General features: G+C 40.3%; 1 protein-coding gene across 1 annotated transcript in view; it reads left to right on the top strand.

Moving 5' to 3' along the window:
- ARHGEF10 (Rho guanine nucleotide exchange factor 10) overlaps positions 1 to 25,212 on the top strand; it is a gene marked incomplete at its 5' end in the record, with an annotated part of 108,347 nt that overhangs the window by 60,211 nt on the left and 22,924 nt on the right. The window contains 7 exons of the mRNA XM_082305495.1: positions 7,246 to 7,361; positions 9,034 to 9,161; positions 9,649 to 9,749; positions 11,004 to 11,125; positions 17,833 to 17,919; positions 19,270 to 19,493; positions 20,689 to 20,846. Coding sequence (XP_082161621.1) covers positions 7,246 to 7,361; positions 9,034 to 9,161; positions 9,649 to 9,749; positions 11,004 to 11,125; positions 17,833 to 17,919; positions 19,270 to 19,493; positions 20,689 to 20,846 — 936 coding nt within the window. The remainder of the gene's footprint in view (positions 1 to 7,245; positions 7,362 to 9,033; positions 9,162 to 9,648; positions 9,750 to 11,003; positions 11,126 to 17,832; positions 17,920 to 19,269; positions 19,494 to 20,688; positions 20,847 to 25,212) is intronic.

Below are 25,212 nucleotides of genomic sequence, written 5' to 3'. Positions count from 1 at the left end.
CAGTTGAGCTATGGTGGCTCAGATTTTTCAGGAGCGTGGAACTGTGGAGATCATGAGTTGGATTTGGCATGAAAGACCGAACAGTGGTAAGGCAGAGAGTCTGCTTTTCTCTTATGAACTCTAAATTGACCTGTGGCCTCGTTTAGGTCTTAAACCAGGATTTTGGATTCACAAGACTACCTTTTTTTTTACTATTATTTTATTGAAATGCCAATTGGCTATTAAAATGCTCTCATAAAGGGGAAACGAGAAAACATAACCCACCCACGGGCTTCTCTGAGGTGTCTATGGAAACAGGAGCAGCATGAGTGAGCAAGTGGAAAGACACAAATAGGAGGGTGGTGGTGCTGGGGAGCTGTTAAGGGCTGCGCTTACATAAAACAATGTGCAGGAAGCCTATAGTTCAGCATCTAAAAGTAAAATCTCATCTGCTTTGTCACTGGCTTTAACACTCATAGAGAATTTTCAGGCAGAAGGTATCAGAGGTTTGGAGGCGCCTCCCTTGTGTATAGCTGGTGCTTGGATGTGTCAAGTTCTGTGCAAGAGGTTTCAGTGCAGCAGGAGATCCTTGTCACCAGCCTTCCAGCGAAAGCTAGGTGTTCTGGGGCACAGGGTATTGTAAAGGGAATAATACTTAACTGCTCAATTGCAGTAATTGAATCTTGGGCCTTATTAATGGTTTCTGATTTTCCTTCTTTAAATTAATTCTCAAGATCTTCAGAGAACAGAAAACTATTTTACTTCAGGTATAACATCTCTCAAACAGTCTCCATTCTTGTGCATCCTAAATGTGGGCATCTTAAACTGAGCAGTGGGATGCTGTCAGCCTATTGTTACTTGATGAAAAAAATCAGTGAAATGTTTTCAGGACAATCAAAGTCCCACTTAAAACAATTGAAGAGTTCTGACTGCACTTAAGTCATTTTAAATATATTACTGCTACGTCATCATAGTTTAACCTAAATGTGTTAACAGTTTCATGAAATCTGTCCAGTTTATTATGAACTGATCAAGAACTCATCTGGTGTCATGATGCTTTGCTTTCCAGAACACTGTACAAGCTGCTCAGGTTTAAACGTAGACTTAAATGTTGTGGAAGGGACCTATTTTTTTATTATTTGTGCATAATTCTATACAAGTACCAGTTTGTTATGCCTTCCTGCGACACAGCAACTTTAGAAGTTACCTCCCACATGTATAACTTCTCCCTCCATCCCAGGTGACTTTTATGCTCACGATGAGGATTGAATCTTTTCCAAATCTCTTCCCTTCATAATACTTGACGTTTCAGTATGCTGCCTGGATGCACACAGATGGCTTAGTGGGAGGAAGCAATACAAATGCGCTCAGCCTCGAAGACCAGATTGCAAATGGCAAGTCAAATTTGGGATCTACCAGCCTTTCAGAGTAGTCTTCAAATCTGGCGTGTTCTTCAAGCGTATCATTAATTTCATGTTACCCCTCGGTAATGCTGGAACTATAGTCAGGAAAATAGCCTTTCTCAGTTTTGGTTGTGGTTTTCACACACGTGAGCATTCGTGAGCTTCCATTTCATGTAACACCTAGTTTGACTACAGGTCTCTGTGTCACTCAGAAGCAAAGTAATCTTTCTAAGGACCTTGAATTTCCATGACGCATCACTTCTCACTTCATGCCAATGTGGCTTTCAAAGCAGTTTATATTGATATATTGTGGTTTTGAACCATGTGGGGAAAAGGTCATTACTATAATCATACTCAAGGCAGATTTTGTCAAGATTAGTTACTTTACAGCAAGAGATACCCAGGAGTGTATCTACTAACTGTCTTTGGCTTTAACATGATACACAACAGAGAAATGTTTGCAAGAATAGTTGCAATATTGAGAGTATACTGAATGAGGCTTTTATTTCATTCGCATGCCATTTGGATTTATGTAATACTATTACTTGAAAAAATCCTCCTAACTGGGAATAAGCGGGAGTTTAGTATGGGAAGGGACCACCTGAGCCATTATGTTTGCTTACCCAGGAATAGATGTTTAAATTACGGGTGACTGCATCTACTCTAGGCATTGCAACACTTTCTTTTTCCCCTTTAGTAGCATAAATCTGTGATAAATTAGTAATTCACAAGTGAGAAGCGGAACACGCAGGAAAAGCTAGTGGAAAATGTGTACAAGTAACAAATCACCACAGTAAATAAATGTGTCCCTTAGTAATTCTTTGAAAGGAAGAACAGGGCTTGATCCGTTCAGGATTATAATACTCAATATGCTTGTGGTACCCATGAGAATTGAAAATTTAGAGGAACTGGATAGACAGCGATCCCAAGGGAGCGGCTGCCCTGCCAGCACCCGTTAAAGCAGCTGCTGCTGTGCTGGCCGTGCAGGGAAAGAGCTGCAGCTGCTGGCTGTGCTCCCTAGCAAAGCAGCCTGCTGCCAGAGGTGGGAATTCTCCCCCTCTGCCCACACCCAAGCACTAGCACAGAGACACTTCTCTTGCATGTGTATATTTATGTACAACCTTCCAAATCCTCATTTTGCCCCAGCCAAGTTAAACTGACTTTAACCCCACCCAGGGAGTTTCCTGAAGGCTTTGAAAATGCCTAGATGTAAATGGACTAAAATGGCTTCTGTTTCAATTATAAAAATTACTTCAAACCAGGCAAAACTGGTGAATTTAAAGCTGTGGTGCTGAGAATAACACTGGGAAACGAGCAGGTAAAGTACGTGTTTAGTATTATACTCAAATGTATCTCAGCTAAGGAGCAATTGTTATAAAAAGCAGAATCTTCCCACCTCAATTCTACATAGCAGCAAAAATCAATGAAACTTTAACCTCCTTTCCTCCCTCTAAAGCAAGTGGCAGTTTGGTTTTCTTTTTTAACCTTGAATATATTTCATAATAATGCTGAGCCAAGGAATTAGGTATTTTGCATGAATTACTGGCTGTTGGCAGTAAACTTGCCTGTTGCAGGGAGGCACAAATTCCTCTGCTAGAATCTTGGCAACAAAGGAATTGATGAAAAAAATTCCTGCTAACTTACACGTGGCCAAGATTTCACCCTTGTTCTGTAGGTGGAATGCAAAAAACGCTGCCTCCGAAGCCACATATGTGGTTATCGGTTACAGCACGCTGCCTTCTCTCCTGCCCAGGCACACTGTCCTCTGTAACATGTTGGATGTGTAGAGCTAGGGAGAACCTTCTCTAAACTCATGGAGAGGTTTTTTTTCCACATTGGAAAAATAAGTTGTTTTGGAGCTTGATAATTGGCAAGAGTGGCTTAGAAATGAGAAGGAAATGGCTTTATCATTTGTGAAACATTTCAGAGTACAAAAAGAAACCAACCACGTATCTGCTTTGGAGTGAAGCCAAGAGTTTTACAGTGCTTTGTATGGAAAAAAGAAAGAGTGAACGCCTACCCCAAAATAGCCAGCGATCGAATGGTCAGAGAACATGTGTGGGCTGAAACAGCCAGTCTTTGGCTGTGAACTGAGAAGCACATTTGGTGAACTGGCTAGTGTGTCCTCCCACCTCCTTCACCCAGGAAAAACCCTCTGTCAGACAATTCTCAGCCAGATCAACTGATGGTCAACATTTTGTTAACCACCGAGGAGCTAATCCTATTTTAAAATCCATTGTGAGTAACCCTTACAGGACCCAGTTCAGAGATGAAGTTGCTATAACTTGTAACTCGTTGTTCAGACACAAACCAAGTGGTCAGTTCTCAGAGAACTCTCTTCCGATGAGTCTGTCGTTGCTGATCTCTGAAGCCCAGTTATTTTTCTGTGTTCCAGTTTGTGCCCACTAAGGACCTCCATGAAAGAATGATATTAGCTGTGGCTATTGATCTAGTCCTTGATTGACTCTTAAAATGTCTTCTTAATTTGGCCATTTGTCTTTTGTAGAACATCAGAGGATGGAAGCAGGCTCTCTTTAATTATTTATTGATTTTCTTTTTGGCTTCCTTTCCTGTGCTAAGAACGTGGTCTTTTAATGAATGAGCCGAAAATGACTTCCGTTTGTTTTTTCTGTGTGACAGAATTTCAGATGCCAGGTTAGTTTATTTGCTTTGACACTCTCATTGCATCCTTTTTATCTTGACTTATTAGAAGCTTATAAAATATGCATGCTGCAGACGAAATAGACTCAGGTGACAATTACTGAATGAAATTCAAGATTTATGCCTTATTCCCGAGGCTGGAACAAGGATATTTGTAAGAGCATTTGAAGCTCCAGGAAGAGAATTGTAGATGACAGCTCTTTTCAGGCACAGTGGATGTATATACTGCACAGGGCAAGTCCATCTGTGTAAGTAGTTAAAGCTTTCTTTATGGCCTTGGTTGAAGACTATGGCCTGAAGTCCTGCAGCTGTTATGTGTTGCACGTTAGTGTCCATTCTCTGACCTGCTTTCAATAATAAAATGTCTTGTAACTCTGTCTTTATGAAGCTGTAAAGAATGATCCTGGCTTTTAAAACTTAAAAATAATGTAATTCACTTGAGTGAAAATATCCATCCTATACAAGGAAATCCTTACAAACTTTCAGCTTTGCACAGCCTGGTAGTGGTAAATTTTCTCTTTGTTCAATCCCACAAGGATAAATTTCAGAAATATTTATAGTACATTGTTGAATGCAGCAGTTTGGTTCGTTTAGTAGTGGACTTTATAAATGACAGGTAAGTGAATGGACTTCTGCCAAAAACTCAACTAAACTGCCAATTACTTCTAATCAGTCTAAATTTTGTTTTGCAGAAGTTACCTTGTTGTTACAGAAATTTGGGGCAAGAATGATTTCATTTGTGTTCTTTACAGTGCCAAACACATTATCATGGCTTTTGGCTAGATTTCACCAGACTGCTATTAACACTAACCCACCACTTTCTTTGCAGGTAGCCCCATCGAAGCCAACAATTTGATGTGTCTAGGAACTAGCGATTCTGGTACTTAACAGATTACAATTATTGTAGATGTTAGTAAGAAAAAAGGTGTAAGCTAGCAGAAGAGAGATACAAGGAGAAAAGTGCTTACAACTTTCAGATGTTGATTTTTCAAGTATTTGGATTGAAGAAAGTGAAAATGGAGGTTAATGAAAGTATGTAGTCTGCATTTCCAGAAAAGTGTTTAATTTTTTTTTAAACAAACTTGCAAACATACTCTACTGACCGTAATCTCAAAACTCTTCCTCTTAAGTCTACTTTGCAGTCATTTCTTTTCACTGTGTGCAATAAATGTAACGGTCTTTTCTTATGGAGTGATGTGTTTTTTAAGGGTAAGAAAGGCTAGATTGTTCTTTTAATTAACATTCAGAACAGGCAAAGAAGGATGGATGAAAGTTGCATCTATTCTCTGGCTGACTAAATAGTAGTAAGTGCAGTCATTCCCCTGTTTAGTGCTCAAGGGCAATACACAGAAATCCTTTCATTGATTCAATTTACCAGAAGATTTAAAGGCAAGAGAGTAATTTGAAATTTTATAGGAATGTGTAATATCTCAGGCTTATGTTGCATTTTCCTGCAGTGAAGTGGAGAATTCAGAGATAAAGTAACCCTTAACATTTTCCTTGAGCCTTGAAATTTTATACTCTTCAAGGTTTAACGCAGACTCCTAGCTTAACACAGTGAATTGCATTAAAGAGAAACATCCAGTGATGGCCTCAGTCTGTATGATGCCTCCAAATAGGAAAATGTCTTTAGAAAATAGTTATTTTGATACGTAACTGAGAATATATTAATGATTTAAGAAGAATTCTCTCGTGCATGTTTGTTTTTCATGTTTATTCTAGTTTGTGCTATTTTGATAGCTTTGTGTTTGGTTTGCTGCATTTTGCTATATACGCTGGTCCCTATAGCAGACGTAGGGAATGGAGGTGCTAGCGGTGTCCAGGCTGGCAGCTGCGCTGTGTCCAGCACCGACCTGCCCCGGCCGCCAGACCAGGTGGCACGGCTCGTGTCTATGCGCCTGATCTGTCTGCAGAGCGGGTACCCAGCATTACATTTAGATCGTGTTCTTGCCAACACACAGGGTTGAAATCCTTCTGCTCCAGTGGAGTTTGCTGCCCGCAGACTAGCTTCCAATGTTGTGGCGAGGGTGAAGGATCTGTAGTTTGGATACTACATTGCGTGAGCTAAATAATCTGCAGGGGTTTCCTGGGAAGATAATCCAGCCTGGTTCCTGTCATTCAGCCAAAGGGAAACATGCTGCTCTGTGTATGAGTCGGGGTGGGGTTTTTTAGGGGAGAGGGAGAGTGTTGCTTCCGCAAGAATTACATAGCCATCCTGCTCCTAACATCGTGTCTGGGAGTGTATTAGCAGGGTTCTGCGAGCTTTATAAGCACTTAAATAGACAGCTTATCCTACTAATCGGAATATTTTTCTGAGTTAGTGTTATCTTATAAACATATGTACTTATTGATGGTTAGGGCAAATTATTTCTGCTGCTGTTAAGATTTGTTGCTGATCTCAATGCAGATCTTTTTTTCATTTAACCATGGCTGCAATAAAATTTCAAGTGGTTCACTGAAATTGCAGGCTCATGTTAGAGTTAGGATACGGATATATGATCCAGAACTATCTTGTGATCAATTAAACAAATTTTGAGTTTTAAAACACCATAGTGAAAGCTACAAATAAATTTTTTTGGCTTCGTCACGTGACCAAAAGCAATGTTCAGGAAGGATGTTTAAACTAAGGTGTAACAGCAAGGCTGCTGCTTGGTGCTAAGCAAAACTTCCATGTCAGCGAGACATTTTGGGGCCAGTGAAGCTTCGATATTTGTCACAGTTCCAGTGCGTGCTTCTTAAAACTACGCATAATGCTCTCCATCATACTAGATGAACGAACTTGAATCTTAATTACGACTATAAGAGGTAATGATAAGGTGAGCTAAAAGGAAATGCCTATGGTAATGCCTGTACATGCAAAGCTAATATTTGATAACATACTAATAATTTCCCAGGATGCATTTCAAAATTATCTGTTTGCAGGGACATTAAAAGCACCTGGAGCAGCAAAGGGAAATATCGATGATACGTGTATAAATAAATCACTCTGATGTTCAGAAGTAATGAAGACCCTAGCTGCACATCGGTGCATTAGTTGTTTTTACAATCTGGAGAGAGCGTCACCAATTTTAATAGGCTTAATTTTCATAGTGTTAAGAAATAGCGATATATGTTAATAATATTATCTTTGTCATGCTGTCCTCCTTCAACTGAGAATTACATCTTTTTATTATATATAACCTTATGTTTTTATTCATTTTAGACAAGCTCTATATGGGACCAGGGCAACTGTACCATGATCTGCAGAACCTTTTACATGACTTGAATGTAGTTGGTCAAATTGGTCAATTAATAGGCAGCCTTAAAGGAAACTATCAGGTAATAAACAAAGCTGGATTTATTTTTCAAATATGTTCCTGTTGCAAAGTAGCATAATTGTCTCTCCCTAGGATCTGTGCAAGACATTCTTTAGTTCTCTCTGTGAAGAATGTAATAATTTTTACATCTAGTAATTCATTTACTGTTAACTGTTTAGCGTTATAAGTAGATTACAGCTGTCTTTCTAATCTTGTTTTTCTTTATTGTTTTTAAACGTAGGTGGATACTACAAGTGTCTGCATTTGCTCAGTAGCTGATAAGCTTATATGGAAACATAATTACATTTTGATTTTAAGAAATTGGATTCTTGCAGTTAGACAAGGTAGTAGGAGGATGGTTGTTTGGATGAAGCTCTTGATGCCCATCCAAGCTCATAATCCTGGCTTTCGGGGGGAGCTGTACTTAAAACTGAGTGCAAATCACAAAAATATAAAAGGATTTTCAGAGTAATTTCAAAAGTAATTTCCTTTGGCTTTGTTCACATCCCTTTTATTCAGCTTATATTCTGGCAAACAGATATAATACTTTAACACCGAATTTCAGAATGAGTTCTCCACAGTCTTAAGACTTAAAAAAATTGCTTTTTTGCCTTTTGTTTTCTGTGCTTTATGTATGTTTAGGCACAATTTTTAATTCCTACCTGCCACCATAGGCTGTAAATATATATGTGTGTGTGTGTGTGTGTGAATATGTATATGAAAGCTGAGTTTCTCTTGGGATATCTTGCCTTCGGAGTCAAGGGCATTAAATAAAACATAACGTTTTGTGAAAATGTGTACTGTGAAGGGAGTTGATGGAAACAGTACTTTTGGACAAAATTTCACAAGTATTTGAAGGTAAATTTCAGCTGCGTTATTGGGAATATGTATAGTACAGATACTATAAGACACTCACCAATTAACATATACAGAACCTTTCTGCCAGTCAGAGCCAGCTACGTTTTGAAAACTTAAAATTCAGTCAATGTTTCCAGGTAGAGATGTGTAAGATAATTAAAACAGTTGAGTTGAGGAATGAGGTCAGCTCCTCTATTTTTGAAAAAGACTTCAATTTTCATAAAATCCTGACTGTGGAAAATTAGTGTACTTTTGTGTATGAATACTCATTGCTATTGATGCTTTAAGTGTCACTCAGGTGTGCTTTTACCCTCTGTGAACAAACACTCAGCTTGCACAGGGTTATTCTTTCAGCATCCTACTTAAAGAGATTCTAGCCACACAGCTTTCATGATGGCTCTGTAAACATTTTGGCTCAAGTTTTGAACAAAAACATATTGGCAGTATGATTTGTAGATGTTTTCATAAGATTTTCTTTAGAAACGGAATTTGTGGGTTCTGTATAACTACTCGCTGAAATGAAGCAAAAGGGCTGTGCATACACCTGATGCAAATTTACATTTCTTAATCTGACAGATGCTTGGGAATGTCATTTGTGTGTCATCAAACTCTGAGCAATGTGAGATTAAATCATCAGATATAACATGTTAGCAAATTTTTTTCAGTTACTTTTGAAATGTGTTTACAAATATGGCTGAATTATCCATGATTAGAATGTGGATTAAATAAGGCCCAGGTGCCACGAATTGTTTGTTATATGCAGAGATCACCTTAGTTAGCCTGTTGGAAATAGGCCAGTAGGCTGGCGCTGAATCTTAGCTTTTTTAATTTTTCAGAACTTAAACCAATCTGTAGCCCATGACTGGACCTCAGGTTTACAAAAACTGATTTTGAAAAAAGAAGATGAAATCAGAGCGGCAGATCGCTGTAGAATTCAGCTGCAACTCCCAGGAAAACAGGACAAGTCAGTAGTAATCTTGATTACAAAACTTTCTAAATGGGCATATGTATTAGGCATGTACCAGGGAGGATTTGGGAATCTGTAGCTCTTCCCCCTCTTCTGTCTCCACAGTTAGCCTCTGATTTCTGCTCTCGTGCCACAGTGCTGGGAACTTGTATGTGCCAGGGAAGCGTTGTAGTTTTGCTCCCATTTCTCAAGCCTGTGTTCCAGATGCAAGAAGCAAGAGGGGAACCGTGGCAGTGACAGCTGACAGGGAACAGCCACTGTTATATTCCTTCACCAAAGAGGGTGTTCTTCTCATACCATTTTATGTAAAGTGAAGGAAGATGGGCGTATGGCATGTCATAGCCTGCATGCTTATATCGGAGCTCTGTCTTTGTCTATTAGTGTATTAGAAGATAATGAAATTTCGTCTTGCTCAACATTTCTAGCTTTGACTGTATCTCATACTCAATGCATTTAGAGTGGCTTTTTTTTTTTTGTCTTGCAGGTCTGGGCGGCCCACTTTCTTCACAGCTGTGTTCAATACATTTACCCCTGCCATCAAACAGTCTTGGATCAACAATTTACAAATGGCTAAACTGGCCCTTGGTAATTCTTACTTACTTAAATTTCCTATCAAGTTAAGATAGCTCTCAATGTATGGTGTAATATTTTTTATTATTTTTTAGAAAATTATTTTTTTTGAAAAATCTATCTGCAGATGTTAAAACTAATACAATAAATAGTAGTGATTGTGTATCACTACAAAGAAATGACGGTATAGATAGGATGGGGGTTTCGTTATGAAGGAATGTAATTTCTACAGTATTTTAATGAAGACTGTGGTAATCACTACTAATTGTTATGTCTAAATCAACAAGAATGAGATACACTACAGGACAGACAGGTGAGGAAGTTATTTCATTATAAACTTATTTCTCCAGATCTTACGAACTTCTTAAACTTTGAACTTCAGGTTCAAATTTCTCAGTTTTAGCTCAGAGTGATTTTAGCTAGGAAATATCAGTAAAGCTGTTGGGTTCATTTGTTTAGCTTTCTGACCAAGAAATATACTTACGGGTGTAGTTTTAATATAATACAATATTTCTATAGTTGGACATGTAAAACTCAAGTTTTTCAGGGGGAGGGTTTTTTTTTTTTAACGTGAATCTGTAGTCTTCACTGAAGGGATGATCACAAACAAAACTGATCTAAGTGGGAGCAATAAAGAATGCACTGGCCTGTGATATTATTAGTCTCCCGTGTTTGCACAGTGGGTACAGGTTTCCAAAGATACCTAGGAGTTTGAATGCCGAAGTTGAGAAACAATGAGGACATGCACGTGCTAGAAAGCAAGTTTCACCAGCCCATCTTCAAAATACAGTGTTTTAATGGTATCTCACTGAAGGCAGGCAAAATAACAAAAACAAAATAAGAGAGAATGGATATCTCCATCATTCCAGGAGGAGGAGCCTTATAATTATGATAAGTAGTAGTTGGCAGTAATGTCACTTATACAGGCAGAGAAATGCAATTTGCAGAACAGGTTTCCTAGAGTCTGAAGAGAGGTTTGATGTGCCTTTTCCTCTTTTAATAACCTACTGACAAGATCATTAAGAGAACACCCTTAATATTTTGCTAGTCTAAGATGTTCTTTTTTTGCATTATCAATGTGTATGTAATCTACTATATTGAATTTTTGCTCATAATTTTACGTTGTCATTTGTGCATATATAGCATAAGAACAGCCTCGTCAGTATTAACCAATCCTAACAGAATTCTTTTCTATTCCTGTAGAGAGGTGTAAGTGATTATTCAGTGAAAGTATTGTGGGATATTTGTTGTTTGTTCTTTCCATTACAGTGGAGGATAACCTGTTAGGTTGGTTCTGTGTAGAAGATGATGGGAATCAAATCAAAAAGGAGAAACATCCTCTTCTTGTTAGACACATGCCAGTGATGATGGCCAAGCAACAGGAGTTTAAGGTGAACAGAGTTTTTATATGAGATTACAATTGCTTTTCTTGCGTGATATAACTGCTGAAGAATACCATATTGTAAATACATCTATTATTTCACATCTATTAGTTCTCTTACTGCCTTGGTGTAAGACCCGTAGTAATGGAAGGTCCAAGAGGGTCACAGGAATGCAAAATACTGCAATCTTTGAGGCACTAAGGAACATAGTGTTCACTTTTATATAGTATGACATTCATTTTCAGATGTGAGCTCATCACTCAATGAAAACAGAACTGCTGGGAATTTTGAATTGGTCTTGAGGTTTCCAAGTGTTTGTTTGAGGCTCCAGAGTAACCTGCAGCTTACAAAGTGCAGGAATCTGATCTCCATGATAGCTGTCCTGTACTTGTGTTGAATCCTCCTCAAATTTCTGGTTTTCATTAGTACACAGAGAGCAATAGTTCTAAAATAATTTAAAAAATTCAGTTTTATGGAGTCTTATATAAAATGTAGTTCTGTTCTGAACAGTGATATAGAAATCATCTTAATGGTTCATTTCCTAAAGTAATACGTCAGTTTGAAGTCCTGTTGACCACTGGCTTTAATGATGAAAATAAGTACAGCATGTCCAGACCAACAGATGGAAGGGAAGGGTGCTGGATACTATTTTTTCCTATGCATCTACAGGATTTCTTATTGATCATCAGTCAGTTAGGCTTGTGCAAAAACACTAATGGCAATAAAACTGTAAATGTGTGGCCAGAATCCCAATGTTAAATTAACATCATCACATGGGTACTGCTTAAAGCAGTAAGTCTGCAGACCCTCATTGCTAGGACAGCCTGCAGAGGAGGGAAATTCAGCTGGCAGCTTCACTTCAAGTGTGAGTATACAGGCCTGGATGTTGGGCGAAAATAATTGCTAGCTGGAAATGCATTTGAAATGTGTAATGGTGTTAAATTAAGCCATTGCTGTGATACTGGTTTTCAGAGCAGAGTTGCGGTTTGCAGCAGCCAAAGTCTACTGCAAGTCTCCGGTCTCCCATACAACCATAGTCATTCTTGTCTTATTAGTCAGCTTTTTCTGTATTGAATACTTTCTAAAGTCACCACTGGTGAAATAACCAAGCTAAGTTAATTTTTTGCAGAAACTTAAAATATTTCTATTTCCTTAGAGCCTGTGTGTTTGGAAGTCGTGTAGGTCCATGCCAGGAGCCTTGAAGGGCCCAGGCTGAATTCCTGTAATCAAGTTACAACAGGATCTGCTTGTTTTGAAAGGGAAGGGAAAGTCTGTTGCCCATACAGCTGGGCAACAGTCCTTGCCTTGGTCACCTCAGGAGAACACAGCGTGTGGCAGTATTTGCCCGAGCTCTGGGTCAACTTTGGCAGTTTTGTAGCTCCTAAAGATAACGTGCGTGTAAGCCCAGCTGTCAGGCCTGCTGGCCTAAGTCCTTGATATTACTGGAAAAGATGATCTAAGTGTTATTGGTAGTTTCCTGCAGCTTCAGCTGCAGTTTGGATGTTGGGCCACAGCTTGGGGTGGGAAGACACCCTTTGCTTGGCTGATCCTGCTTGTTATCTCTCTGCGTGCTGCTCAGGCTGCTCGGTGGTGTAGGGAGCCTGTAACAACTTCTTCCATCGGAGCAAGTTTACACCCCAGGCAAAGGGCTTCTGTCAAGATTGAGAGCTAAACTACAGGGTTTAACTATGGAAAAATATCACTGGTTTTGACTAAGATGCAAAGTAACACAGAGATGTAACAAGCAGCCCGAGAAATATCCAGTGTGCAGGCTGTCTTTTGTTTCACTGGTGATGTATTTATCTGTCACAGCTACTGTAAATCACCACTACGAGTAGATAGCTTCAGCATGTGTTAAATGAGACATGCTAAGACTGGCATGGATAGTGCTTTTCTTTCTTTTTTCTTTTTTCATCTATTGGTTTCCATCTTTTATCCTTAGAGTGAATTGCTTTGGTGAATACATAACATTATTTTTACTACTGCTAATCACTTGGTGATGCCTGCTGACTTCAGGGAGATTTGTGAAATTTGCGCTTTTGAAAATTAAGTAAACTGGGAATTTAGAACCCTAACTTAAGCTTGCTCGTTTCCTTTTTTGTTTGTTTTTTGTTTGTTTGTTTTTTTGTTTTTTTTTTTAATTATTCACTGTTGGGAGTTGATGTTGCCAGATTATGGTGAAGTTGTCTAAGTTAATGCTAACCAAATTGTCTCTAGTACTGCAATATAATCTCAATGACACTGATGTCTGAGATGAGAACATCAGTGTGAATTATAGAGAATCTTGTCTAAAGATGTAGTATCACACCTCATCAGAAACCTTTTTATTCTCTACACAGTTATGAATTGCTTGTATATATTTTAAAGTGTTTACATAAGCTTTAGGGAGCTCTGCCATGGATATTAGGGAAGTCAGAAATCCATGACTGCTCATAAAAATGCATGTTTTCAGAGCCTTCGTGCTTGAATGATTTTCAGAGTTGTGATGGACTTAAATATAGATCTTGAGTCTGGTGTAGTTTTCAGGTTTTTCTTAAACAGCCTGCATGATAAAATCATGAGTATGGCTATTAATTTACTGATAGTAACATGATGACATGAAGGTGGGAGGGAGTAGGAGTATTATGGATGATAGCATTAGCATTTAAAATGAGTAAAGCACCTGGAGAAATAATTTGAGGGGAAAAAAGAAAAAACAAAGGTATGACAGTCATGAGGACAGACACATGGTACGCTCAGGCAGAAATAAAGAGCTTCACAAGTACAGATTGAGGAGGTGGTTGAGTAGAAGGTCTGTAAAAGTAATTTTTAATACACCAGCAAGCTAAGGATTGGTTAAGAATGTATTATTACAAAGAGCAAATAATCAATGGGATGTGTACAAACAGGCTTCAGAAGAAGTAATCATGTAGCGCTGCTAACAGCTCTGCTAGAATAGTGTGTTCAGGTGAGATGGTTCTGCACTCTCAAATATATGAAGCTGATATATCTGCTGGAGAGATGCCAGTTGGAAAAGTGATAATAAGAATTTTAAAAACAACAATAAAAAAAAATCAATTCTTTTTAAAATTTTTAAATTTACTTAATTAAGTGATAATTTAGCCTAAGGAAGAGGAGACTCAGGCAGGGTCATGACATTGACTGCATTGTCATGCAGACTTTGGATTGTTTAGGAGTCTGGTTGACAGAGTCCCTTGGGAGGCAGTCCTGAAGGGCAGAGGAGTCCAGGAAGGCTGGACGTTATTAAAGAAGGAAGTCTCAAAGGCGCAGGAGCAGGCCGTCCCCATGTGCCGCAAGTTGAGCAGGCGGAGGAGAAGATCAGCCTGGCTGAACAGAGAGCTTTGGCTGGAACTCAGGAAAAAAAAGAGAGCCTACCACCTTTGGAGGAAGGGGGAGGTGACTCAGGAGGACTACACGGATGTTGTGAGGTTATGCAGGGAGAAGATTAGAAAGGCGAAGGCCCAGCTAGAACTTAAACTGGCCACCGCCGTTAAAGATAACAAAAAAGGTTTTTACAAATATATCAGCGACAAAAGGAGGGCCAGGGAGAATCTCCCTCCTTTGTTGGATGCAGAGGGAAACTTTGCCACGAAGGATGAGGAGAAGGCTGAGGTACTTAATGCCTTCTTTGCCTCAGTCTTTAATAGTCAGACTGGTCATCCTTGGGGTTTTCAGGCCCCTGAGCTGGGAGATGGAGATAGGATGCAGCATGAAGCCCCAGTTGTCAAAGAGGTGGCAGTCACCGACCTGCTCCTCCACCTGGATGCTCACAAGTCCATGGGGCCAGATGGGATCCACCCGAGGGTACTGAGGGAGCTGGCAGAGGAGCTGGCCAAGCCACTCTCCCTCATTTATCAGCAGTCCTGGTCAACTGGGGAGGTCCCAGCTGACTGGAAGTTAGCAAATATGACGCCCCTCGACAAGAAGGGTCGGAAGGAGGATCCCCAGGGAACTACAGGCCTGTCAGCCTGACCTTGGTGCCAAGGAAGGTCATGGAGCAGATCATCTTGAGTGCCATTACGCGGCACGTGCAGGACAACTGGTGGATCAGGCTCAGCCAGCATGGGTTTATGAAAGGGAGGTCGTGCTTCACTAACCTGGTCTCCTTCTATGACAGGGTGACCTGCTTAGTGGATGAGGGGAAGGCTGTGGATGTTGTCTACTTGGCCTTTAGTAAGGCCTTTGACACAGTCTCCCACAGCATTCTCCTGGAGAAGCTGGCTGCTCATGGCTTGGATGGGTGCACTCTACACTGGGTTAAAAACTGGCTGGACGGCCAAGCCCAGAGAGTGGTGGTGAATGGAGTCAAATCCAGTTGGCGGCCGGTCACGAGTGGTGTTCCCCAGGGCTCAGTATTGGGGCCGGTCCTGTTCAATATCTTCATTGATGATCTGGATGAGGGGATCGAGTGCACCCTCAGTAAGTTTGCAGATGACACCAAGTTGGGTGGAAGTGTCGATCTGCTGGAGGGCAGGAAGGCCCTGCAGAGGGACCTGGACAGGCTGGATTGTTGGGCCGGGGTCAACTGTATGAGATTCAACCAGGCTCAGTGCCGGGTCCTGCACTTGGGTCACAACAACCCCAGGCAACGCTACAGGCTTGGGGAGGAGTGGCTGGAGAGCTGCCTGGCAGAAAAGGACGTGGGGGTGTTGGTTGACAGCTGCCTGAACATGAGCCAGCAGTGTGCTCAGGTGGCCAAGAGGGCCAATGGCATCCTGGCTTGTATCAGGAATAGTGTGGCCAGCAGGACCAGGGAGTTGATAGTGCCCCTGTACTCGGCACTGGTGAGGCCGCACCTCGAGTACTGTGTTCAGTTTTGGGCCTCTCACTCCAAGAAGGACATCAAGGTACTGGAGCGTGTCCAAACAAGGGCAACAAAGCTGGTGAAGGGTCTAGAGCACAAGGCTTATGAGGAGCACCTGAGGGAGCTGGGGTTGTTTAGCCTGGAGAAGAGGAGGCTGAGGGGAGACCTTATTGCTCTCTGCAACTACCTGAAAGGAGGTTGTAGTGAGGTGGGCATCAGTCTCTTCTCCCAAGTAACAAGTGATAGGACCAGAGGAAATGGCCTCAAGCTGCGCCAGGGGGAGTTTAGGTTGGATATTAGAAAAAACCTCTTCACCGAAAGGGTAGTCAGGCATTGGAACAGGCTGCCCAGGGCAGTGGTTGAGTCCCCATCCCTGGAGGTATTTAAAAGACATGTAGATGTGTTGCTTGAGGACGTGGTTTAGTGGTGGACTTTGCAGTGTTAGGTTAACGGTTGGACTCGATGATCTTAAGGGTCTTTTCCAACCTTAACGATTCTATGATTCTATGTATCAGCCTTACATGTAAAAGAACACTGCAGAAGGGAAGTACCTGGTGCCTGAGATGAGAAGTAACAAACTAACGATTACAGCAAGGACGACGCTAGGTTGGGTATTTGGAAAAACTTAATAAAGGTCATGAAGCATTTGAGCAAATCATAGAATCGTTAAGGTTGGAAAAGATCCTTAAGATCATCGAGTCCAACCGTTAACCTATCACTGCCAAGTCCATCACTATACCATGTCCTCGAGCACCACATCTATCCATTCTTGTGGTCGCCGTCGTGGAAACATGGTGGAATGACTCACGTAACTGGAGTGCTGCAATGGATGGCTACAAGCTCTTTAGAAGGGACAGGCTAGGAAAGAGAGGTGGAGGGGTAGCCCTGTATGTTAGGGAGTGTTTTGACTGTCTAGAGCTCAACGACAGTAATGATAAGGTTGAGTGCTTATGGGTAAAGATCAGAGGGAAGGCTAACAAGGCAGGTATCCTGGTGGGAGTCTGTTACAGACCACCCAACCAGGACGAGGAAACAGATGAAGTATTCTACAAGCAGTTGGCTGAAGTCTCACAATCCCTAGCCCTTGTTCTCGTGGGAGACTTCAATTTACCAGATATCTGCTGGAAATACAACACGGCAGAGAGGAAGCGGTCTCGGAGGTTCCTGGAGTGTGTGGGAGATAACTGCCTGGCGCAGCTGGTCAGCGAGCGAACCAGGGGAGGTGCCCCGCTGGACCTGCTGTTTACAAACAGAGAGGGCCTGGTGGGTGATGTGGTGGTCGGAGGCTGTCTTGGGCTCAGCGACCATGACATGACAGAGTTTTCAGTTCTTGGAGAAGTAAGGAAGGGGGTCAGCAAAACTGCTACCCTGAACTTTAGAAGGGCAGACTTTGGATTGTTTAGGAGTCTGGTTGACAGAGTCCCTTGGGAGGCAGTCCTGAAGGGCAAAGGAGTCCAGGAAGGCTGGACGTTATTCAAGGAGGAAGTCTCAAAGGCGCAGGAGCAGGCCGTCCCCATGTGCCGCAAGTCGAGCAGGCGGGAGAGAAGACCGGCCTGGCTGAACAGGGAGCTTTGGCTGGAACTCAGGGAAAAAAAGGAGAGTTTACCGCCCTTGGAAGAAGGCGCAGGTGACTCAAGGGGACTACACAGATGTTGTGAGGATATGCAGGGAGAAGGTCAGAAAGAGCTAGAGAATTTGTAGTCTTTGGCTTTTAATGTCCGTAAGGGTAGATAAGGAATGTGTTGGGAACAGCACACGTGCAGCTGACCCTGCCCATGGGAAGCTGGACGGACTAAACCGACTTCTTGTCTTCTGTGATTCTTTGATATCCTTAAATGCTTTAGGACTAAATTAGGCAGAAATAGGCATATCTTTTTAATGTGGTAACTGCTCTGTTTTCCTTTGTTTGAAGATTGAATGTGCTGTTTATAATCCTGAACTGTACCTCTCTGGCGAAACGGAGTCAGATTCCTGTGCCATGGAACATGGTTTTCTTTGGGTAAGCGTAATCTTTAAAAGCTAGAAAGGGGGTTGTTTGCTGTTGCTCTGCATTGTTTTTTGTGACTCTCAGCAACATATGGATCTGAAATAAATTTTGGGTTGTTTTTTCTCTTTGTTTGTTTTAAGATGGACTTCTATAAAGGACAGCTAGTAACTTCGTGCATGTGATCTCCCTGTTCTCTGTAGGGTGTCACTTATGTGTGTGTGATTTGTTAGTGTGGCACAGAATTAATTCCAAAGTGCTGAGCACATTCACAAGTGAGTTATGTGCTAATTTATAATGAGGGCTGCTAAAACCCATGTGAGCTTACACTGTCCTATTGTCCATATTTTAAAAATGTTTTAGCCATAAATAATCTGTTTAAGTCTGTACATAGGGGAAAAAAAAACTATTCTGGTATATTGTTATGACCCCAAATATGCAGATATTCCAGTAGACAAAGTGAGATAGCCAATACTTTAAAAAAAAAAAAAGCTAATGATTTCAGTAGCTTTTCTTGCTACTACAATACTGAAATTTTAAGGGAACCCTTATGAATTAAAAGTAGAAGTTAGAAATATCTTTTGTTAGTGGTGTTTTTCAAGGTGACTCAAAATTTCTTTTTGTCTTTGCTATTTGTAAACAGTCATCACAAATATATGCCAATAAAATCTTTCTGCTGCTACAAAATGTTCTTTCTTTCTCCTTGCTATTTTTTTCATTTCCTATAAACATAAACAGTTACTGTATAAAAACACTGCTGCTTGGGCAGACGTTTTTTTTTTTTTACTCTTCCCAGATCCCTAAAATGTACAGATTTGTGGACATATTGATGATAGTTTGTTCTGGATCAGGGAGAAATTTAGGATCCTGTATCAGCAAGTTTACAAAAGGGATTATATTAATAATCCCTCTTTCTGTTAGGACCAAGCGTTTATTTGTAGACCTGTTACTGTGCAAAGGACAGGCCTCAGCTATATTACCTGTTTTAAGAGAATCTGAAATAACTTAGAACACCAGTTATTAAAATAATATATTACACAGGTACTTACTGTAATTGCATTACATTATGTATATACATATGAGTCAGACATCAGAAGAGACCATAATATTCCTCCTTGCAAAAAAGAAAGAACTATTTTTGTGAGTATACAAGGGAATTTTGTCTATATAATGTTTTGAAATCTCTTGTATTTGTGCTGAATTATTTTCTTGTTTATGTCTTAATGCATGAAAACTCATATTCACACATATAACTTGAGATGCACTCTTCAATTAACATTCCAGTCATTCCTCCTTGTTAATGCTAATCTTCCTGGAGACAGGTATCAGTCTTGGTCTCTTTTTTATTTCCTTTTTCCAATTCAGATTGGCAGTTGTACTAATCAGATGGGCCAGATTGCAATAGTCTCATTTCAAAGCTCCAGCCCCAAGGTTATTGAGTGCTTCAATGTGGAATCACGGATTCTCTGCATGGTCTACATACCAGAGGAGGAGAAACTGAAAGAGCAAAATAAGGCTCTCGACTCTGAAAATGTTCTTGCAAAAGCTTCTAATGTGCCTACTATTTGCCTTGGCATGGAAGAAGGAAGGTGATTCTCATTTTTAGGCTTCTGTGTATGATTTATTCATTAGGTTTACTATTCTGTAGCAAAGTTGTGTGAGATACTTCCAAGAAAATGTTTTCTTTTTAAAAAAAATCCATGTGATATCCCAGTGACTTCAACTTATCCTTTCCACCTAAATCAAGGAAAAAATACACTCTATTTTAATTTCAAATACTACATAGTGTATTTTAAAATAATGTAATGTGTATCTTTGATGAAAGAGGATTAATTTATCATGCATCACGTCTGAAAACTATAAATATTACTTTTGTAATGTTACAACATAACAAAAATATAAATATTTGTAATGTTATGATCTTTAGGTATTGGAAAATTTTCAGAATGACAAAGTGTTAATGAGGAACCCATTAACCTTCGACGCTGTGATGTTGTGCAGGATTTGTCATGCAAATAAATAATATTGCTGTTTACTATTGGCATCAATTATTTTGTTCTGTTTGAACTGATGACCTTATTGAGTCATCGCTTGATTTATATTGAAGAACAAAGCTACATTTTCTAAACTTATAGGTCAGTAGGCAAACAGATCTTGTTATAGCTAGAGAGGGCATAAGTACGTAACTACATGTGATTTTTGAAGGTGTTTCTAACTGAAGGAGAACAAAATTCTCCAAGGAAAATGCTATGTTTCCAGAAATTCCAACATCTAATTGTACTGATTATCTTTGCTTGTGAAGTGCAATTAATTCCAGATTTAACTATTCAATATTCCTAACATACCCATGGTAATAATCTGTAGGAATGGTGGGAATTTTAAGTGTAATTAATGTCTGGTAGTGAGTTTTTCCTCTCTTTTCCCTAGTTCTCCAGGTAACACTTAATCTATATCTTTTTTTAAACTAATAGGAAGTTTTGGATAGACTCATAATGAGGACTTTGAGCAGAATTTTTATTATGTCTCTTTGTTGAATAAATGTTTCTCCAGACAAGATAATATGAAAAGTGTTGTCATATGTCAATGTTAAGTAATTGCAAATTGTCTGCATAGACATTTTGGAGTGTCAAGATACTCCTTTGCATACTCATCTTCCTACAAATGGAAGGAGAAAATCTTTTCTTCCCCCCAGTATTTTATTCTAAACCTCTTTTGTGCATATTCTAATAAGAACTAAATAAAACATAATTTCACAGGTTTATTTTTTCTTGCTTCTTTTCATAGCATTTCTATTTACAAAAGTTGCCAAAGCTCAAAGAAAATTCGACTTCAGCACTTCTTCACTCCTGAAAAATCAACTGTTATGAGCTTAACATATATGTCTCAATACTTGTTTGCTGGCTTGGTAAATGGAAACATCTCAGTCTACACAAAAGCCGAAGGTAATGTAGTGATATGATCTGATAACATCCTGAGGAACTTGCATGTCAGTATATTTTGGAAGAAGTAGTTTTCCACTATTATATTTTCCGAAAATTCTCTGTAAAACTGCTGAACTAAGGTTGCTACACTTTTCAGTACTTCTGAAAAGACTTGTTTTCTCTTTTTGAAGAATAGTAGAAACTTTGATACTGTTCCCCCTTTTACCATAGGATACACATGAAAACTGATTTGTGCCCCTTAGCTTCATCAGTGTTACAAGAGTCCCGAAGTTTATGTGATAACAGGCAGTGTACTGTATTTTACACAGGACAATGCTAATTCCACTCAACTACCCAGTATTGGTGTTTATGAAAGACAAAAATTCCCTATTGGTAGAGATCCCTGTATATCTCATTGAAATGACAACTCCATTTTTACTGTACAGATAGGAGAAGACTTTACTCTGTGCGCAGCTCATTTATTTCACAGTAGGATTTCTTTTTCCATTAGCATCACAGTTGGTGGTTTTGTATCTAGCTAAGTAATTGGCTAAAATAATTTGAGTAAACGAGGATCCCAGGTAATACTTCTGAACCAGAACTGTCTTCTCCAGAGCTGGTTTGGGTGCTTGTCTGTGTACTTCCAGTACATCTCACTAACTCTCCTGCAGTACTGCATGCATACATAGTTAATTCAGTTCAAAATCAGTGAGACTTTACTCAAAGTTTGAAACCTGAGTTGTTAAGTGAGATGTTAGCACACAGACACTTAACTTTGCGAAGTGCAGAGCCAGCAGAGATCTTGTGTACCTTATTAGTGTGAGCGGCATAACGGTGGTTGTCATACTTCTCTAATGAGGTGGGCCCTGGAACAGTGCAGTTGCATTTTTGTGGCACTATACCTCAGCTACTAAATCCTGCCAGTCTTTAACTGAGGAGCCTCAGTAGCTTGAATCTTGGAACAAATTATATGTCCAGTGTTAGATCATACAAGGACTCAGTTTGGGAAAGGTACAGAATTCTTTTTTTTTTTTTTTCCCCAAGCAACAAAGAATCTGGAAAAAAAGCGTTGGGAAAGATTTCCTTTCACTGGTTGTCACCTTCAACCCAGTGGGTTTCCTGTTGAGCTGTCATCTCTGATCTGAAGCCAGACGTTAGATTTTAGTTCCCTTTAAAAAAAAAAAATTTTTTTTTACCACTGAATAGCAAATTTTTCTTTGTTTTGGAGGCACAGGAGTAGGGCCTTGATCTGAGTCTCGTAACATCATTTTTGATGTTTCAGTTTCTGTATGTACCTGGATGGGGTAGTAAAGCGAATCTGTCATCTTCTCTGAAAGGGATTAGTGTATTTAAGCTGTTTTAAGACTGCAGTTGCTGTCACTCAACTTCTAGAAGAGACCACTTCAAAAGCACAGGTGGCATCCTTGGCAGTATAGGTAAGAAAGGATGTACGGGTTGCGTATCTACAGAGGATGTTAAGGACAGGGCAGAGCTGTTAACCATACTGAATTATGTCATGAGCTAGAGGTTATGTTGTATTGACCAGGATCATAGCATCCCCTGTTTATCTTCCTCTGAAGACACCAGTTTTGTGCAGCTAGCTATTCATAGAGCCTGTCGCAGTCTATTTCAGGATCGCTGAAGCTCTGAGATGGGAAATACGCATTCATGTTTTTCTGACTCATCTTGTAGTCCCTTTCCTTACAGTTTAGTCTGTGTGTGTTATTTCAGTTCTCCATGCCTCATGAAAGTTATGCAAATCAGCTGCTCCCATATTAGTGTTCGTATTCCTTATGGTTGGCTGCTGTGGTCATGTGAGGCACTCAGCCCTGGAGGGGTGTTTTTATGAGCACTGACCTATTTTACCAAACAAAGGAATCCACGTGGTGAAACAGGAGGGAGGGGGAATGCAGCCTCCGAAGACCTTTGTGCAACTCATCAGTGTCGCCTTCTGTTCTACAGAGGGGGTTACTTTCCAGCCATGCACTTCAACTTGGGTTTTGGTCTGTCAGCATAGAGGAGATTAAGGAAAGATTTAAAAGTGAGTGTGAAATATGGTCACTGCATTACAAGGCATCTTGATTTGAAGCCTGAGAAGGACAAATGCTATGGGACACACAGGTAAAATGGTTGTGCAGCCTGCTGTGGGACTCCAGGAATGAAAAGGGGTAATCTTTCTTCTAGGATGAAAATCCACTTCACAGTCTCTAGTAGAGTTGTGATCCTTGTGTCTTCCTCTCTGGGTAGGAAGTGTGGTGGATCAGTTCAGTCACTGAAGTTCAATGCCTTTATGTATGTAGTCAGAGACCCATGACTTCTGTCATTTGGTTTTCAGTACCCAAATAGGTCTAATTTCTCCTGTTGTTTTCAGCTGGCTCAATGCATGCAAATATCCAGCTTGTTTACAAATAGCAAATGCTCTCTTCTGACTTCCTTCACAAGAGAACTTTGTCAGATCGACAGCATTCAGAGTGCTCTCTGGCTGCAGAAAGTCTTGTCTTAAAGTAATTTAAAGTGGAAACTGAGAACTATGTGTAGTAAACCGAGGAACACATGCCATGTTAGCTGGAGAATTGAAGGCGCACAGTGAGATTTCTTCCTTTATGGAGGGTAGTCATGTTTTACTGAGACACCTCTGTATCCATGTATTTTCACTTATGGGTTAAAAAGTATTTAAGCCTGAATGTATTTGAACATAAATTAAAAGCAAAGTCAATGAGGTGCTGATACCATAAAATCTACTTAATTCTTAAATGTGAGCTAACATGGTGATCTGTGAAAATGTCACAGAAAGACTAGGATGTAGGTCAGCTAATGTGTTAATCCTAAAAATAGGAGCCCTGATAATTATCCTCAATAATCCTTATTTTTATGTGGCTGAGAAGACTAGTTTGGGGAACCGTGAAACAGCTAATGCATTAAATGCTGTGGCATGGTAGTAATGCAGATTGTAAAGTTTCTGACACCTTGTGTGTTGGGAACTTAGTTTACAGTGCTATTAACTTTTGCACAGTTATCAGTCTGAAATATTTTGTATTTAGTGTTTGCCTCAGGCTGAATTATTAGGAATATTTCCAGGCAAAACACTTCTAGATGAGGTTAAGGAAAAAGTACATTGTATTGTCTTTGTTTAAAAAACATAACAAAACCCCTTTGTGATGATTGCAGACAGCCCAGCAGATGTATTTTCTGAGTGATGTAATAGCAGAAAAGGTCAGCGCGTGTTTGACTTCCATTCACAAAAGTATCTTAGGAAAGGGAAATCGCTATCTTTACATAATATAGGTGTATTGTTCCTGATATACTGTAGCCAGTTCCAGCTACTTCCTTTCTCCTAGACATTGATATACATTTCCTTTCCATAAAGTCTTGTACAGAGTATGGAGAGAAACAGGAAAAAGAAAATAAAAACTCAGAATGATTGTGGCAAAGAGTAGAAGAATTAATATATTAGTAGTTTCAGAAAGAGTTTGGTTAAGATGAGAGAACAGATGCACAAAAAAGACATGCTGCTGTGATTGCAATGGCTATCCTTTCGGCACATGATTGGTATGTGTAGCCTCTCAGTCGTGTGTACTGTGCCCACAGCGAGCCCTTGCACACTCACCCCTAGAATTCACACCTCTCTGCATGCTCGGTGATCCTTCCCCTCTGCTCAGCACTGGTGAGGCCACACTTGGAGTGTTGGGTCCAGTTTCTGGGCTCCTCAGTACAAGAGAGACATGGACATGCTGGAGAGAGTCCAGCACAGGGACATTCAGATGTTGAAGGGAGTGGAGCGTCTCTTCTGTGAGGAAAGGCTGAGAGAGCTGGGACTGTTCAACCTGAAGAAGAGAAGGCTCAGGGGGGATCCCATCAATGTCTATAAATACCTGAAGGGAGGGTGGAAAGAAGATGGAGCCAGGCTCTTTCCAGTGGTGCCCAGTGATGGGACCAGAGGCAGTGGGCACAAACTGAAACACAGGAGGTGTCATCTGTACATCAGGAAACACTTTTTTACTGTGAGGGTGACTGAGCACTGGTGCAGGTTGCCCAGAGAGGTTGTGGAGTCTCCATCCTTGGAGCTATTCAAAAGCCATCTGCACATGGTCCTGGGCAGCCAGCACTAGGTGGCCCTGCTTGAGCAGGGGCGTTGAGCAGATGAACCCCAGAGGTCCCTTCCAACCTCAGCCATTCTGTGACTCTGTGAGTAGTGTCCAAACAAACCAGTAAGAAATTGAAACAAGGCATTCCTTAATGTCATCCTACTTCCAGGTGCTGCTGAGCTAGGCAAGTGCCACTTGGTGATTCCCAGTGCAGAGCTTGCACCTATGATCAATTTCTGAAGCTGAGGATGAATCATGCCCTTTTTTTTTTTTTAAAAAAAACAGGATAGGAGAAATAGGAC

Source organism: Platalea leucorodia, assembly GCF_965183815.1.
Source record: "Platalea leucorodia genome assembly, chromosome: 3".
Classification (NCBI taxonomy): domain Eukaryota; kingdom Metazoa; phylum Chordata; class Aves; order Pelecaniformes; family Threskiornithidae; genus Platalea; species Platalea leucorodia.
The sequence above is the reverse complement of the archived record's forward strand: the minus strand, read 5'-3'. Positions and strand labels throughout refer to the sequence as shown.